Below are 17,489 nucleotides of genomic sequence, written 5' to 3'. Positions count from 1 at the left end.
CATTCCATTCTCTAGCATGCCTTTGTTCTTATACACTTGTCCCTTAACTGTCATTCTTGATGTTCTCACCTGTGCCAGGAGGCCTGGCAGAAATGCATTTTGCATCTTCTTCTCCTGCAATAGCTTATTTGATTGCCTGTGATTCCAGTCTCCAAGTTAGTTCAACAAATATCAGGCGGTGTTTTTTAACACACTAGAAAGCACAAAGAATTTAGTACATTGAATGCTTAGAGATCCTTCAAAGTTTTCAGATTATTTAGTCTTTGCTTTTCTCTTGACAGTACAAATGAAGGCATTCATCTTTTTTAGTCTGTATGAGGATCTTTTTGTAAATAATATTGATCTTTAACAAAATAATATGAAAGATTTCTAATACGATCTGCCGTTGAATTGTGAATTCACATTAATGATGGTGTGTGGGTGCATCTGGAATACTTTGAACCACAGCAGCAGCAGCCCACCAAATACTAATATGTTAATGAGAATATGAGTAGCAAAATTATAATGTTGAAAATGTTTTTTAGGATAACTTGAAGGTTATTTTATTATAATAAAATATTTTCTAATAATATTTGTTAAAAAATAAGTAAATTTTGAAGAACTAATTTTATGAGGTCCCAGAATTGCTCTTTTTTTGGTGCTCAGTCCATTGTTTAAATACCAGTAGTATTATTTGGATTAACTTCTCTTATAGCTCTCTTTTCATGTGTACTGTCTTGGGAATTTTTGGCCAGGTTTTCAAATGAAATTAGATAAATTACCCCCCCAAAATATCTAATTGAAATATTTATCGAGATCTGCTATCTGAGGTACTACTAAGAATTATGACTGACAGGTGGATTAAAATGAACTATAAAATAATCCTGTATTGTGCCCAAATTATTTACTATTTTCTCATCGTTTTAGTTTGTTTATATTAACTATTTTCCTAGATTTTGAGTCTTTTATCCCTATATTCTACGTATACTTGATGAAAATTAATGCGTATTTTCCTGTGTGTTTTAGTTAAAATTAATAAGGTTCTAGGAATTTTGTCTTAATAGGCATTCCATTTTTATTAATCTGTTATTGCATCTTGAATATTTATGATACTGATTTTACTAGATCTTACCTTTGGTGTTCCCCCACAGTGTGGTACCTGTTGTATAGAATCTATAGAACATAGTCTTTCTATAAGGAAGATGAGAATTCAGAAAGTTGTAAAAATTCTCAAGCATTTTTTTAAAAGTAGGAAGCTATCGTATTGATTAGGTGTTCTGTCAAAGTCTTTTCCAGTCCTGTGCACCTATGTATATGGGTGTACTGATATGTAGAAGTAGTCTCCAAATGTCCCTAAACAAAAGATAGGTTTATTTTTTTTTCCTGTTATTTTAGCAGTGCCTTTTCTGATCAGATACATTTGAAAGGTGGAGAGGGAAGGAAAGGACTGAAATGTTCTGTTTCTGTTTCTTGTTTGTTTTTGGAGACAAGGTCTCAACCTCATGGCAGTCCTGCCATGTGCTAGGATAAAAGGCATGCAACATGTCTAATTTCATTTCCCATTTACATCATTTGGATTTTAATTTTTATTGTTGCTCTATCTAGTTACATGCCATTCACATTTATTCATTTAGTTTTTGTTTAGGGGAAGATTGAGGTTCACTTTAAAAAATATTTTATTATTTTTATTTTATGTGTATGAGTGTATTGCCTGCATGTATGTGAGTGCACCCGTGTTGTGCAATGCTGCGGAGGTCAGAAGAGGGCTTCAGATTCCCCTGGAACTGGAGTTAAGGACAGTTCGTAGCCGCCATGTGAGTGCTGGAACTGGAACACGGGTCCTCTGCAAGAGCAGTCAGTGCTCTTAATCACTGAGCCATCTCTCCAGTCCCTGGAGGTTCACTTTGTAACTCAGACTGGACTTGAGTGTGTGTTTCACCTACATCTGCTTCCTAAGTGCTGACTGAGATCATAGACATACGTGACCATGCCCCATCACATGCTATAAATTTAGATTTAATTTGGTGACTAACAACTAGTAGTCTTGTTTTATCATTTTAATTTAAATATCCATTCTTGGTAGTTATATCAATACTGATGAAAATTTTCATCATTTCAAAAAGCACAAATTACCTTCTCTCTGGGAAGAGACTTTCTTACTTGTGTTGGGAAGCAGATACATTACATTGAACATGAATCCCTTCCATCTAATGTTATTTGGGTAATTTGATATTGACCCTAATTCCGCTTACTACAACTTAAGATTTTTATGACATACCAACAATCTACCACTTTTTAAAAAATTAGGATTAAAATAAAATTTTGTTACCCATATTATGAATCAAAGATATTGGTATATTGTGCAGCTATGCATTTCTAAAGGACCATAGTTTATTTTCCTAGTTTTGTGTTAGTTATGCTTTAGGTATCTTAAATATATAGATAAATAAAATAAATAGATAAATAAGAAGACACTTTGGTGATTTTCATAAATCACTTTCTTATGAGGATACCCTGTCTCCAGTTGTGTACCTACTGCTGAGTCCACTGGGCTCCAATGGATAGCTTGAAACCAATGCTTGCATGAGTCACAAGACAAAACAAATGGACATAAAGGTGAAGGAGAGATTTATGGGAATGAAGTAGGAATGGATGGGGTGGCAGGAAGATGGGAAAGGGTGAGGATGAGAGTGGTCAGTTTGCATTGTGGTCATGTATGAAATTGTGTGAGAACAAAATTTTACTTTCTAAAGACAAGCTATTAAAACAAAATAGAACAAATAACGTGAAAAAGTACAAATTCTTCTTGAGCAATACATATGTGAAAATGTCTGCTTACCTTAGAGCTTTCAGTGCTATAATATCTAACTGGTTTGTTATTTAATGCTTTTAGCTTTTTTTCAGTACTGGGGATGGAACCCATGGCCTCGAGCATGCCAGCCAAAGGAGTCTACAACTGAACTAGATCTCCAGCCCTTCATTTCATCTTTTAATGAAGCATCAATAGGAGGATTATACAGTATTCTCTTAGCCCTCTAACAATCTGTTAACAGATGTAATGGGATGAACAATACTTTGATGACTTTTTGTATCAGATAGAGCATATAATCTGAGATGTTTGACCAGACTCCAAAGGCTAGACCCAGACTCAAGAGGACTGGGGAAACATAGATTAGACCCAGTAGGCCTTTAGAAAAAAGACAAAAAAATAATAGAGGACATGAAGTTGGGGGAGGTCTGATTATGAACAAAATACATTGTATGAAATTTTTTAATCAATAAAAATATTTTTAAAAAAGAAATGCAGCAATATATTTGAACCTTTTACCTATGACCTGTCTCAGTGTTACATACACACATGCAAACATCTGTTTATTTCTTGTATTATATTTGCTGAGATTATTTTCCTTTTGGCCAGTGACTTATTAGAAAATTGAAAAGAGGCCCTTCTGAAGAGGGGCCTCTTCTTTTCCACATTGTGATATATTAGTCCGTACTGGGAACATCATTCTGGGCTCATTTTAACTCCTGCCAGTGCTTGTTGGTAGTAAGAGAATGGTTAAAGGAGGTTACACTGCCAAGATACTAGCCTAGATACCCCAAACTCATCTGCATGAATCATTTGATATAGGAGTATCCCTTCTTCCCTCAACAAAGTCTCATATTTCTGGATGAATATGTGGAAAATAATTTTGTCCTTGGAATAGCTGTGCTATTAAATTATTTTCATTGTGAAGAATAACTTTTAAAAGAATCAAGAATCAATAGGAAAGGCAGTAGCAAATGATGCCTCTACATGAAAGGGAAATCAAAGAATTGGATATTAGAGATGTTCTGTTTTGTGACCTGATAATTGTGCAGTACTTTCCAGAAATCAGGAGTAAGAAATTGATTGACTTGACTATAATTTTTAAAACCCTCTATTTTTCTAAAAATTTCCATCTAGTAATAATTTCGTCAGTATTGGGGGTAAAATGCATTTTTGTTGTTGTTGTTTAGAAAAGCTAAATATTTTGGCCATAGTCAATTCAAACACTGTTTCTTAGGTTAACTTCCATCCTGTTAAGTAATCTTTTTCTTTTTAGTAAACTTTTGGCTGAATTGAGTAACGGTTGTTTGTATATTCTCTTTAGATCATTTAAACACTTAGATAAGAATCATTATTTTTATCCATATGGACCTTCAAAAGCACTCTTTTCCTGAAATAGGAATTTGTGTGGTTAAAATTTAGATGTGCAGAAAGTAGCCATGTTTTAATTTTCATATTGACTTTCTAGGTTACTTTAGACAATTGTGTTGAAGTTGGGCGGATTGCCAACACCTACAATCTCACAGAAGTGGATAAATACGTTAACACTTTCGTCTTAAAGAATTTTCCTGCATTGCTGAGCACTGGGGAGTTCTTGAAACTCCCTTTTGAGCGTCTTGCCTTTGTGCTTTCCAGTAATAGCCTTAAGCATTGTACTGAACTTGAGCTCTTCAAGGCTACCTGTCGCTGGCTTCGCCTGGAAGAACCTCGAATGGATTTTGCTGCAAAATTAATGAAGAACATACGATTCCCACTGATGACACCACAGGAGCTCATTAATTACGTGCAAACAGTGGATTTCATGAGAACTGACAATACTTGTGTCAATTTGCTTTTGGAAGCCAGCAATTACCAAATGATGCCATATATGCAGCCAGTTATGCAGTCAGACAGGACTGCCATTCGGTCTGACACCACTCATTTGGTTACACTGGGAGGAGTCCTGAGACAGCAGCTGGTTGTCAGTAAGGAATTGCGCATGTATGATGAAAAGGCCCATGAGTGGAAATCCCTAGCCCCCATGGATGCCCCAAGATACCAGCATGGCATTGCTGTCATTGGAAATTTCCTCTATGTCGTTGGTGGACAGAGTAATTATGACACAAAAGGAAAAACAGCAGTCGATACGGTGTTTAGATTTGATCCTCGGTATAATAAATGGATGCAAGTTGCATCTTTAAATGAAAAGCGCACCTTCTTCCACTTAAGTGCCCTCAAAGGATATCTGTATGCAGTTGGTGGGCGAAATGCAGCTGGAGAATTGCGTAAGTGTGTGCCTTTATATTGTACATCGAGAAAATTCTTTTCTTTATATAGAAATTTGTTTTAAGTCATAAAATAAATAGCTCTATAAATTTAAAGACAAACATATCTAGGGTTTCATTTGTAAACTATTTTTTGAGAAAATATCTAAGGCAATCCGTATGTCTTATTTCAGGAGATATTATTGGCCAGAGTTCCAATTACATCTAATAAATAGATGTATTGCAGCATATTTCATGTGTACAACATACGTAGTTTTCATATTGAAAACTCAACTGGAAAGTATATTCAACTAATTAAAATTCTAATAGACTCTTGAGAGAAGTTTAGCATAATTCTTCATTTTCCAGTCTTAAAATCCCACAAACTATTTTTCTTACCAGTTTCAAATCCTCCTTTACAAAGGCCTGACTTATTTCTCCATTTCTAGAATTTGGTGCCCAGTAGAAGTCACATAGTAACATAATATTCTTTATAGGTTAAATGTACAAAGTTCATTCATCATTATCCAAAGTTGATTAACCATGAATATTAAGATCTGTAACTTACTTTGAAAAAGTATTCTGCCTTACTGACATATCAGACAGTTCTTATCATTGTAAACTGATTTAATAAGCATCAGATGGACACTTCTCTTATCTTCCTAATTTAACTCTGGTCACAAATATATTTTAAAAGAAATATTTTCACTATATAAATTAACCTCATAAGGTATTTTTTCTTATTTTAGATTAAGTGTAGATAATATAACTTTTAAAATATGAATAAAAGGGATACTACTTTTTTATCATCACTAATATTTTTGATCTTTTCAAATTGATAACAATGCATTTTTTATTTGCAAAGTGTCTAGAAACAATCCTTGTTGGTTGAAGGTTGTTAGGTTGGGTTTTTGGTTGTTTCTGTAGTTCATCAAGCTCAGAGCATGGTGCATGGTACGCAAGCACAGTACTGCTGAGCTGTAACCCCATCACAGTCCTTTTTTAGTCCTTTTATTCTATTATAAATAGAGTCCTTGAGGTAACCAACAGTCAAAGCTTCATATTGCTTGGAAGTTCAATATATTGTGTTGTGGCTTTGAGTAAATATAGAATACTTTGCAGAATCTTTTTTCCCCAGGATTCTAAGAAATAAAAAGAGATTTTCATGGTTTTAGACTGAGCTATTTATTGGCGAACAGAACTACCCTCATCTTTTGTTTTTTTCCTATTTATAGAGTCCTTTCTCTTAGTGGCATGACCTTAATGTTACTGATCATTTATGTCTATTTTTTTTCCTCTTTGGAGTTATGATTATTTTTCTAAGACCAAGCTTTGTAGATTTGGGTGTCTATGTGGCATAATCATAACTGCTTAGGGTTTTCGCATATGTTTTATTAAAACTTTTCCCACTTTCTATTGAATTTTTGAGGCTTTCCATATATATATATAACACACACACGTGTGTGTGTATATATTTGAGAGAGAGAGAGAGAGAGAGAGAGAGAGAGAGAGAGAGAGAGTCAAATTGCCCTTCAGTGAGACCATCCATTGGAACCTCATTAACGTACCTAGAGTTACAACCTTAAAAGAGACTAAATCTTCCCCTCCCAGCAGCCATTGCTTGCCTATAGTTCCTGTAGTAGGATTGGAGATTTTTATTTACCCACATCAATGCTTGGATTTTGTCTGATATGAGAATATGTGTGACATGTGTATGCTGTCACAATTGCTGTGAGTTATATGAGTAACTGACCAGCTGTCTGGAAAACTGTTTCCCTGTCATCATCCACCTCTGACTCTTACAATCATTCTGCATCCTCTTCTATAATGGTTCCAGAGCTTTGGGAGTCAGAATTTTCATATAACTGTCAGGGATAAACACTCTGTAGTCTCTTGTTCTCTGCATGTTGGTCAGTTGTGGTTTTCTGTGTTAATTGCCATCTACTGTAAAAGGAAAGTTCACTGATGAGAGTTGAGATGCGTTAATCTATGAGTATAACCATAAGTCATTAGGATTCACTTTAATACTATATCTATTTAGAAAAATAATTGTATTAGTCTTTCACCTATGTCCTGTGTCCTGTCTAGCCAGGTGATCCTACACACAATAGCAATGTCAGGTATGAGATCAGTCTTCTGAAGTGGAGCTTAAATCCAGTTAGAAAGTGGCTGGATACTCCCATATTATTTATGTCACTATTGCGTCAGAGGGCATATCTTGCCAGGCCAGTTGTCGAAGCATGCAGGATTCACAGTTAGGTAAGGTTGATGATTAGTTTTCTCTTCTGATAGGAAGCATTCAACCTTCCAGCTACTATGAAAGCTAGCCAGTAGAGCTGACACTTTGCAGTCAGTACTAGCTTGGGTCCTCCTTGTTGTTCTATAGCCCGTATATTCAGTGACTTCAGTAATAGGGTCTTATTGTCAAGTTCTAGTGGGTAACCAAGAGCAGGGACAATGGCCAGTATTGCTTGAATACTAGGGTTCTATGGAACCCCTAGTCAACAGTTTCTAGAGAAGAAGTCCATTCTTGTCATTGGGCTTTAACTTTGTTAACCTATGGTGTCTAATAGGGTAATGTATATAATGTACATTATAAAGAAGCTTCTATAATGGTAGGTTTACATATGGCGTTTTCTAAGGCCTTTAGTATTTGTTATTTCTTCCCATAATCCCTCCTCTGTCCCCTTCCCTACCATTCCTCATATAACCAGACATTTGAAAGAAAGTATTTAATACACACTATTTTAAATTTATGATATCTGGAAATATCTAGAAAGTACAAGTTCTTATTTTGTGGTTTATTGGGAAGTTACCTAGCATAAAGATAATCTCCAAGAGTTGAAAGATTTATAGATAATCAGACCTAGAAATCAGTGGTCATTTTGAAAAGTTTATTCTCAAATGGGGTAGGTCTTTTCCTTAGTCAGTGCTTGCTTGTTAATGTGAATCGTTGCTGTGAATATACAGCCATTCAGTTTTCAGTATTGTTCTTAATATTAATCAGAAGCCTTACTCTTCTTAGAGTTACATTCTTTAGGACAAGGAGAGTCATTATATAAAACCATGACACTACAGGCTTCCTTCTTCCCGTGGAGTCCCATGCTCTTTATGATTCTCCTATGTTGTACTTAGCTAGGTTCAAGAAATAAACTAGTGCACTGGGCAGATGGAATAGGCATAGGTTTCTTTCAACATGACACCTACCTGTAATTAAAAGTGCAAACATCTAAGTGTTAGTAGCATTAAAAATGAGTCTTTCTGTAGGAAACAGTATATTTTGAAATGAAATGGAGATCTTTTTTAAAAGTTAAAAACTCATTCAATTTTGTGTCTTACAGGGTTTATACTGAGTTCAATATTGTATAACTGTATTAATTCAACTGTGAACCTAAAAATTTACAGCCACTTTTGAAAGAGATGTATCTTTGCTCTGGAAATTGTTATTGAATGTGTTAAAGCTGTAAAGGAATGCTTCTCTAATCATGTGGTTATTAAATAAATTAAAAATGATCTGAAGGAAAAACAAAACAACAAAAACAAAATAAAATAAAAGTAAGTCTTCCACTGGACCTAATATCATATGCCTGGATTCCCAACATTTGAGAAGCTGAGGCAGGAGGATCAAGAGTTGAAGGCTAGTCTTGATTACTCCATTAGACCCTGTCTTAAAAAAGAAAACTGTCTTCTGTATTTCATTTTGATAATGAAAAGAAACCGAGTTTGAAAGCTATTCCTAAATTCATATTAACCATTTGGTAGTTGTATTTAGACTTGAGAAACAAAATCCATAAAGGTTAACCTAAGGACAATTACTTAAAAATGTATTATTCCTCTAAGGTGCTATGATTAAGTTTAATGTCATTTCACAAATTGCATTTTTTTTTCAAATGTATGTGTGATTGTAGTATCGATACTAACCTTCAGTACTGTGAGGCTGCTCTAATTGCAATTCTAGTCTGATTTTAAATATTCCATCCCATTTTAAATGACCTCCTATCATCTCTAAATACCTAAACTTATAGGAAATGATTGCTTCCCTTAAAATCAGCATCGCCATCAAAAAACATTCTTTAATAAATATTTTAAGGTAAAATACATTGTGTTTTTAAATTACAGGATTGAAGGGTATTCCTATTTAGAGTCTTGACTCCAAGAGAGTCTTCAAGCCAAAAAGAATGATTTCACGAAACCAAGAAACAAGAAATTTCATTCAAAGCATTTGTGTCAGTAGCCCTTTGCAGTTTTGCTGCCTCTGTTGTTTTGCCTAAACAGCTAAAAGAATTCTAAAGAGACTTCTTGCTTATATTTCTGAATGTTCCAGTCAGAGACTATTTTCATTTATCTCCTGCCCAATGGATGTTTTTTAAATCCCCCTCTAAAGACATGATAGCATCTGTTATCACAAATGAGCATTCCCATCTTAACTGATTCACATGTGTATATAAATAGAGAAGGTGATGAACAGAGGATGGCAGGAAAGGAAGATTGATGGAAAAGTCTCTTAACAGTTACATGGGTTCATTAGTACCAGTACATTGTGCATTCTTCATATACTCAATAACCATTGCCCATATATAATTATAAACAGAAAATAATACCAACACCTATAAGATATGATAGATCATTTTACTGTATTGGGACTTTTAAAATTCTCTCATGGAGTTTATGGGCCTAATGAAACTCTAAGCCCATAGTACATAAATTAAAGACTGTCAGTATATCTGTATGCCTGGATTATTGCCGGCATGCAATTTCTTGGAATTTCTGTTTTCCTTGATATTGGTTACAATGGAAAAGTAGGATACATTAATAGGATCGCACTATTTCTGGTGTCTTTGAAAATTATGTCATATAAGAAATTGGTCTTCAGTTGAGGTTTCCATATTGAAGAAGACTATGACAGCTCAGATATTTTTCACTTCGGTTATATATTAAGTCAAATTTTCAAATAAATAACTTAGAGAAAGCATGTTAAAATTTCAAACAAAAATACAGTAAAATTACTAAAAATGAATGTTCCTCATACCTTTTAATGGATCTGAGATTTTGTTGATGACTAAACACCCTAGGATTCTAGGGTAAGTTCCATATCATCTCTTAAGACTTATTCTTGATGTTGAAAGAATCATCTTGGAAAAAAAGGATCCCTGAGATAGATGAAGTAAGTAACCTAGGTATAATTATTAGCTTGAAGAGTCTCTAATTTGCAGAACAGGGCCTTAGGCCACTGAAGTTGAGTCTCTAAATTAGGGATCAGACACTTCTGTAAAGTGCCAGAGTGTATATTTTCAGTTCTTCGGGGTATTCACTCTGTGTCACAAGTGATCAAAGGCTCTTGTAGTGCAAAGGCAGTTATAGACAATTCATAAACAAATAGTTGAGACTATGTTCCAGTAAAACTTTACATCCACTGTAACGTAAATATCATATATTTTTTTTTTGCTACAAAATAGTCATTTGGTTCTTTTTTTTTTCCCGACTCTATAAAATTTAAACTCATTCATCTTGTTACATCGTGAGCCATAGAAAAACAGGCAGGAGACTAGATTTGTCAGTAGCTGAAGTTTGCTGACCCCACTCTATGTTTTCCCAATGCTTCCAGTTGTAACCACTACTATGGGGCTCAATCTCCTTGCCTTGACCTATCTTTTGCATGTTCTGCATGTCAAACTTACTAACACTAATCTGTATCTGCTTCTTGCATAAATGTAAAAGGCAGAAAGAATGCACGCATACACATCCTCTTTTTAATTAGATGACTTCTATTTTCATAATGAATGCTATTGATTATCCTAATAAATGCACAGAGGAACTTTAAAGTTTCACAATAAAGATAAAATGACTGAAAATGTAAAGGAGATTAATTACTTAGTTATAAGAAAGTTTAGGGATAATGAGCTATTCTATACTTATTCTAGTGAATATCCATCTTGAACTGAGGTTCTCCTGCATGAGAAAATCTGGATGGATTCTTATAAGGAGAAATGCAATTAACTCACTGACAGAGGAACAGCATTATCTCTTTATACAGGAGAATATTAACAACCATAGTGATTAGCTATCCAATTTCTAACTCCACCATAAAAGAATGAGAAACTAATGGAAATTATATCAAGACAGGTGGAATTAGATATAGGAAAGGACAATTGCAATGGAGAAATGGCAAAGTTCAAGAATAGTCTTACATTAAGAGAAACATATAAATAGTCGGACTTCTCTTTGGCTTGAACTAGATAGAAAAATAAATCTCTGAAAGTCTTTTTTAAAAATCCCCTTTCTTTTAGGATATGAGATTAGATACTTTATGATAGAGAATTTTCCCATTAATTACTTTTCTGACATCATATACCACTCAATATGCCAAGTCTCTTGTGTGTGTGTGTGTGTGTGAGAGAGAGAGAGAGAGAGAGAGAGAAAGAGAGAGAGAGAGCAAGAGAGAGAGAGAGAATAATGTACGCCAAATATGCTTTGCTTGTCAGATGATAGTCATACTAAAGGAAAATAGAAAGAAGTATTTAAAAAGGCATCACAACAAAAAAGAAAATAGGTGCTTGAGATGAAAGACTGTTTACACTGATTTGATCATCACATGTATACATGTATCAGAATATCATATTAAATATATGTCATTATTATGTATCAGTTAATTTTTTAAAGATATCAGTGCCTTGGAATAGTAAAAATAGAACATTGGGGCATGTATCAGTTTAACTTTTCATTAATTGTGGAAGTAGTCCCCTTATTATGAACCAAGATATTGTAGGATCTCAGCGTTTGGTAGAAGAGTTTAGAAGAAATGGACCTGGTAAGGATCTGGGTGGGGTAAAGCAATGAAAAAGAGAGTAAGACAGTAGGTCAAAATGACAATAGTAAAAGTCTTTGAAATAAAAATGAAAATTTAAACCTAAAGTAAGGGGAAAATGAAATCACTAGAGGGATGTGAGAAGTGGTGACATATGAGTGTGAAGGGGGAAAATGTACTTTCCATAAGTGAATTGATTGAAGAAATAACATTTGTATATAGAGCATAAGAATTTCCTCATTCTATCCACCCATGTTAGCCTGTAGTTAGGAAGTAGGGAATCTCACTCAATGACGTATTCTTCAGCTAGGATGCCATTGGCTTGAAGTAGCTCAACCTTATCCTGTGGCTTGATCTAATAACCCTACTCAATAGACTTCAGCTTTGTGTCATTGGCTAAAACTATATCAAAAGGTAGACCAAGGCTTTAAGGGATCCTGCTAAAGCAGATTTTCTTTGGAATTTGTGCTGTACTTCCTGTACAGTGTTGGGATTTTGTTATTTAAACCAGAAAAGACAAAAGAAAAGAAAAAGTGGGGTTGAGGGAATCAAGAAATTGGATTAGCTTTTACAGTATCTGCAATAAATTATCTGAACTTTTCTAGTCCATCTAGAATTGGTGCCTTTGGCCAGTCCTCATAACAGCACTATTTCTTTCCTGATAAAAAGGAATATATTTTCTATCTGAGTGAGCTTTCATTGTTCTGCTCTTGAGATTACAACAGATTGGTTGAAATTTAAGTAAGTTGAGGTCACTTGTCCAAAATATTTTATGTTGAAGATGATTAATTTATTACTGAGATGAAGTACTCTTAATAAAGAACTTAATATTTTGTTACCAGTCATCTGTAAGAGTAGTATTGGTTGTAATTGTAGTAGCTACATATGAAATATTGGCTTTAAAGTCTACATGTACAAACGTTAATGCCTGTGTCTATCTTGTACTTTGGGTATGAAGAATAGCAATAAGCTTTAGAAAATGAAGCAACCAGTGTATATACTTTCATTTTCAACCTAAAAATGGGTTTCACATATATTAATGTTTGCTCCTGCACAGTATGTCAAAATAGGTACCCAGAGTTGACATGTTATTCCTTCTTTGTGATATTTCATCTTTTCCTATATTTTTAGAGCTAAGAATTTTGAGAAATGTCAAATTACAAAGATATAACAAGACAACAGAGGAAAAGATTCCTGAGTGATTTTTTTTTCACAGTCATACAGTGTGTTAGATTTTTTCATCACCTAGTCTAATATAACATCTGTAAATGGTTCTTATTAATATAGTATCAAAAATTACAGTAAGAATGACTCTAAGATCTCTCTCATATACATATATATTTCTGAGATCAGGATATTATTACTCTGCTGAAAAAGAAAATGATTAATTGATAAATCTCAGTTTAAAAATCATTTATGCTCTTTTTCTTAATAGCTACTGTGGAATGTTACAATCCACGAACAAATGAGTGGACCTATGTTGCCAAAATGAATGAGCCTCACTATGGCCATGCTGGAACTGTGTATGGAGGAGTGATGTATATTTCAGGTAGGCCATTAGCCTATGAACACAATACAATGAAATATATGCTTTTCACTATATGATATTTCTATATAATGGTCGTAATAGCAACAATTCTTGAAAATAATGATCAAAATATAATTTGTGTTGATTTAGAAGGAATTTTGTATATATATTTGCATGTAAATGCTTTGAATATTCTATCAGCTTATAATTTAGCACCATACCAATTCAGCTATACCTTACAAGTAATTGAAAAGCATTTAGAAACTTCAGCCCCAATACCCTGTATTCTGTTAAACCCCATTCACATTCTCCATTCATATGTAGTACTAAATTGTTTTGCTTAAAATTTGGATAAGCTATATAAAGAAATATTTCATTATATAACATAGGGTATGAAACATGCATAATGCATAATCACTCTACTTTAGTATAACCTAATATATATACATATATATATATCCTTTAGCATTACAATGGGGTTCTACTATGGTGACATTACATACAGAATTTTTTTTATAAAGAATTCTGAAATGGCTCCAGTTTATTCAGTATCCCAGTAGCAACTTTCTTTCTCAAATGGTTGGTACTCTAATTGCCCCCTTGGAGAAATCAGAATGAAGTCTTAACGTAATGATCACATCTCGTACTGACATTTAGGCACCTTTTTTTTCCTTTTCATCATTTTACCTTAGTGCAGTCTGCTCTGACAGTTTTTCCCCCATTTGAAGGCCTACCAGGACCAGGCCAGGAATTACATTATTAGAGAACAAAGGTGTTAAGTTGATGTTTATGATCTGATTCTCCAAGCGCTTCCTTATGAAAGCTGTAATCAAGAAGGATCATGAGAGGCCTGTAGCATGTGATTGGCAGGTTTCTGGCATTAAATTCATAAGCAACTATAGGGCATTTTATTTTAAAAGAGCCATCAATGAAATCATTTCTTTTACTAGTCAATGATTCATATCACTGGATTTATGTATGTAACTTCTCCACCATTAACTAGAGCTCCTAGTCCTCTGGGGGAAAATGACACTTATTTGAATCATCTTAGTGGGGCTTTGGCATAACTTGTATGTATTGCAAAAATGATCTTCTCCATCGATGGTACAGGAACCAAGCTGGTTTTCTAAGCAAAACACTGCTTTACTTTCCGAGGAAAAAATATACTTCGGTGCTTGCCATCTGGCCACTTGATAATATAGATCTTTAAATGACACAGCTACAGATGAGCTTAGATGGTTCCCTTTTCTGGTGAAGATAGAATTTGATACTTTAATTATATAGGCTGGATTATATGTGATCTAGTCATATGAAATTTGTAGGTGATACAGACCTAATACATCAACAAGAAACTGTTACATATATAAAATTCCATGTATGTTTAGCATTCTAATTCTTTAGTTTAAAAAAGTTGATAGTAAATGATGATATCTTCACCAGAAACTCTATAAAACCCACAATTCTTCATAGTCTTCCTGACTTGTACACTATTGACATGAGACTTTCAACACTTTTTGATAAATGCCTCATTCATATTCATAATGTTAATGTGCTACCAGCATGGGCATTCTAATTTGGCAAAGGAATAAGTGGGTACCTGAAATTTAAAGTATTCTAGCCTGGTGCTTAGCATGCATAGGCTACCCCCAGAAAAGTCAAGACAGACTGATGCTTTGTAGTTGGAATTTGCTGCTGACAACTCAAATAGTGCCCAAAATATATTTCCATTCATTGAAGCCTCTTAAGTACCATGAGTCTCCATTTGAGAAAGTCATAGAAGTAATGTAAACCTTTTTCATTGTGTTGGAAGATGAAAATGTTATTTTCTATTTAGAGAGAGAATATTTATAGAGTATTAACATTTACAATATTATGAAAGAACACCTTACCTTTACATTTTTATGATCTATTTGCCTCATGCCTATTTATTTTCATTCTCTAGGGGGAATTACCCATGACACGTTCCAAAAGGAACTCATGTGCTTTGACCCTGATACTGACAAATGGATCCAGAAGGCACCAATGACCACTGTCCGAGGCCTTCACTGCATGTGTACAGTTGGAGAGAGGCTCTATGTCATTGGTGGCAACCATTTCCGAGGAACCAGTGATTATGATGATGTCCTCAGCTGTGAATACTATTCACCTATCCTTGACCAGTGGACCCCAATTGCTGCCATGTTAAGAGGGCAGAGTGATGTTGGGGTCGCTGTCTTTGAAAATAAGATCTATGTGGTTGGTGGATATTCTTGGAATAATCGTTGTATGGTAGAGATAGTGCAGAAGTATGATCCAGATAAAGATGAATGGCATAAGGTCTTTGATCTCCCAGAATCTCTTGGTGGCATTCGAGCTTGCACACTTACAGTTTTTCCACCCGAAGAAACCACACCATCACCTTCTAGAGAGTCCCCTCTTTCTGCACCTTAAGATCATCCTTACAACTAAGATGCTGTATTCCTATCTTTGAGATGTGTCATAATTATCTTCTTTTCTCCCCTTAAGTAGTATATATGTTAGAATTAGCTTCCAGTAATTGATGCAGATATTGGAAAAAATCGACATTGGTGTAACTTCTTGTGCTGTTTGTTTGGCCTAGAATGTCTATAAAGTGATAACAAAACCATCCTGGAAATATATCCCATAGAAGCTGATGTTTAACACATGAAAAAAAGGTATTGTCGTCTATGAAATGTTTCTTCAGTACTCCTTTAATGCTGTGTACTGGGTGTGAGGTACTTGTCATCTTACATTATAAGCCAAGTTGAAGGTGGATTATAGTAAATGTACAACTGTGCTCACTAGGCTTCAAAGTAAAAAAAAAGTTTTCCTTTCATCTTTGATTGTAAGGTGTCAAAGGGAGGCAGCCTGCTCCAACAGGAAACAATACACAAAAAGTTGCCAACTCGCATGAGCTACCTCCCTCTTTTCATAAAGTATTTTTGACGTGTCTGTCAACCCACCTGACTGTGTGGGTGCATTGAGAACACATAAAGTTTCTTAGACACACAGGAGAAATATCTGAAATTCACCAACATTAGATTGAAAAAAAAGCATGACCCCATGTGCTTATAAGAAAAGGTTTGGGGTTTTTTTAAGTGTGTATAAATACACACACACACACACACACACACACACACATACAAACACTTATATCAAACACAAATTTTTAAAAATGGAATATCATGTCAAATAAATGTGAAATTTAAAAATTCTTCTAAAAAGCAGCTTCCATTACAGTGGGAATTCAGTATACACATACCAAATGTGCATATGTAGAACTATACTTAATTTAGGTGGATAAGGGCTAGAAATTTTGAGCAACTAAATTTGTCACTTTGACCAAATTTTATCTTCAGGAACTATATTCTCTTCTTTCTCCTTTGCTGTTGAGGTAACTTACATAGTATATGTATTCTGCGTACTCTCAGTTCGTAAGGTTCTTTAGCACAAAGTATAGCAGCTTCACCTGGAAAGCTGCATTTGCTCAATGAATTCCATGTTTTATCCTTGTTTTGTTCAATTAAAATCATTTAATGTCATTTTCTCTGATTTGATTTCCTTTTATTAAATATCTTTTGGGAGACAAGACTGAGGTGAAAGTAAAGCACTGAGTAGGTTGGATGACAGTGTGTGTGTGTGACTTTATTCAAAGAAGAAAGACTTGGGCCAATCCTGACCTCATTTGCCTTTGAGGAATGAGTCTGTGAAAGGTGCTTACTTGACTTTTATGCAGTCCCACATAAGTGCTGCCAGGCATGAATAAACTATAAAAGCAGTTACATGTCCTCCCCTCCCTTCCTTCTTCTTTTCCCTCCCCTCCCCTCCCTTCCCTTCTTCCTGGAGAAGGCTTTATTATTATATTGACCCTGTGGGCCCTAAACTTCGGAGCTCAAGCTGTCTTCCTGCTTCAGCATTTGAAGTTGATGGAAGCACAGGCACATGACTAAGGGCCATTGTATTTCTGAGATCAATTTTCCTGACACTCAAGAAAATTCATCTTGTCTACTGAGGAGGAATTGTGTAAAAAGTGACCTCCAATATTTGTTCTTAACCTAGGATCTAAAGAAAAAAAATGGTTTTGTAAGCAATCGTTTGGGAATTATGTTAGGACCATGTTGTCAT

The 17,489-nt window shown here is 34.6% G+C and overlaps 1 protein-coding gene across 7 annotated transcripts in view; it reads left to right on the top strand.

The window, feature by feature from the left end:
- Nucleotides 1-16,906, top strand: part of Klhl13 (kelch like family member 13) — a 223,089-nt gene extending 206,183 nt beyond the window's left edge. For all 7 annotated transcript variants that reach the window (XM_029568876.1, XM_008843842.1, XM_008843806.3 and 4 more), the window contains 3 exons: nucleotides 4,257-5,052; nucleotides 13,272-13,385; nucleotides 15,307-16,906. In XM_029568876.1, coding sequence (XP_029424736.1) covers nucleotides 4,257-5,052; nucleotides 13,272-13,385; nucleotides 15,307-15,794 — 1,398 coding nt within the window. In that variant the 3' untranslated portion in view covers nucleotides 15,795-16,906. The remainder of the gene's footprint in view (nucleotides 1-4,256; nucleotides 5,053-13,271; nucleotides 13,386-15,306) is intronic.
- The last annotated feature ends 583 nt before the right edge of the window (nucleotides 16,907-17,489 follow it).

Source organism: Nannospalax galili, unplaced genomic scaffold (assembly GCF_000622305.1).
Source record: "Nannospalax galili isolate Female #2095 unplaced genomic scaffold, S.galili_v1.0 scaffold311, whole genome shotgun sequence".
Taxonomy (NCBI): Eukaryota; Metazoa; Chordata; class Mammalia; order Rodentia; family Spalacidae; genus Nannospalax; species Nannospalax galili.
This window is presented reverse-complemented; position numbering and strand designations above follow the sequence as displayed.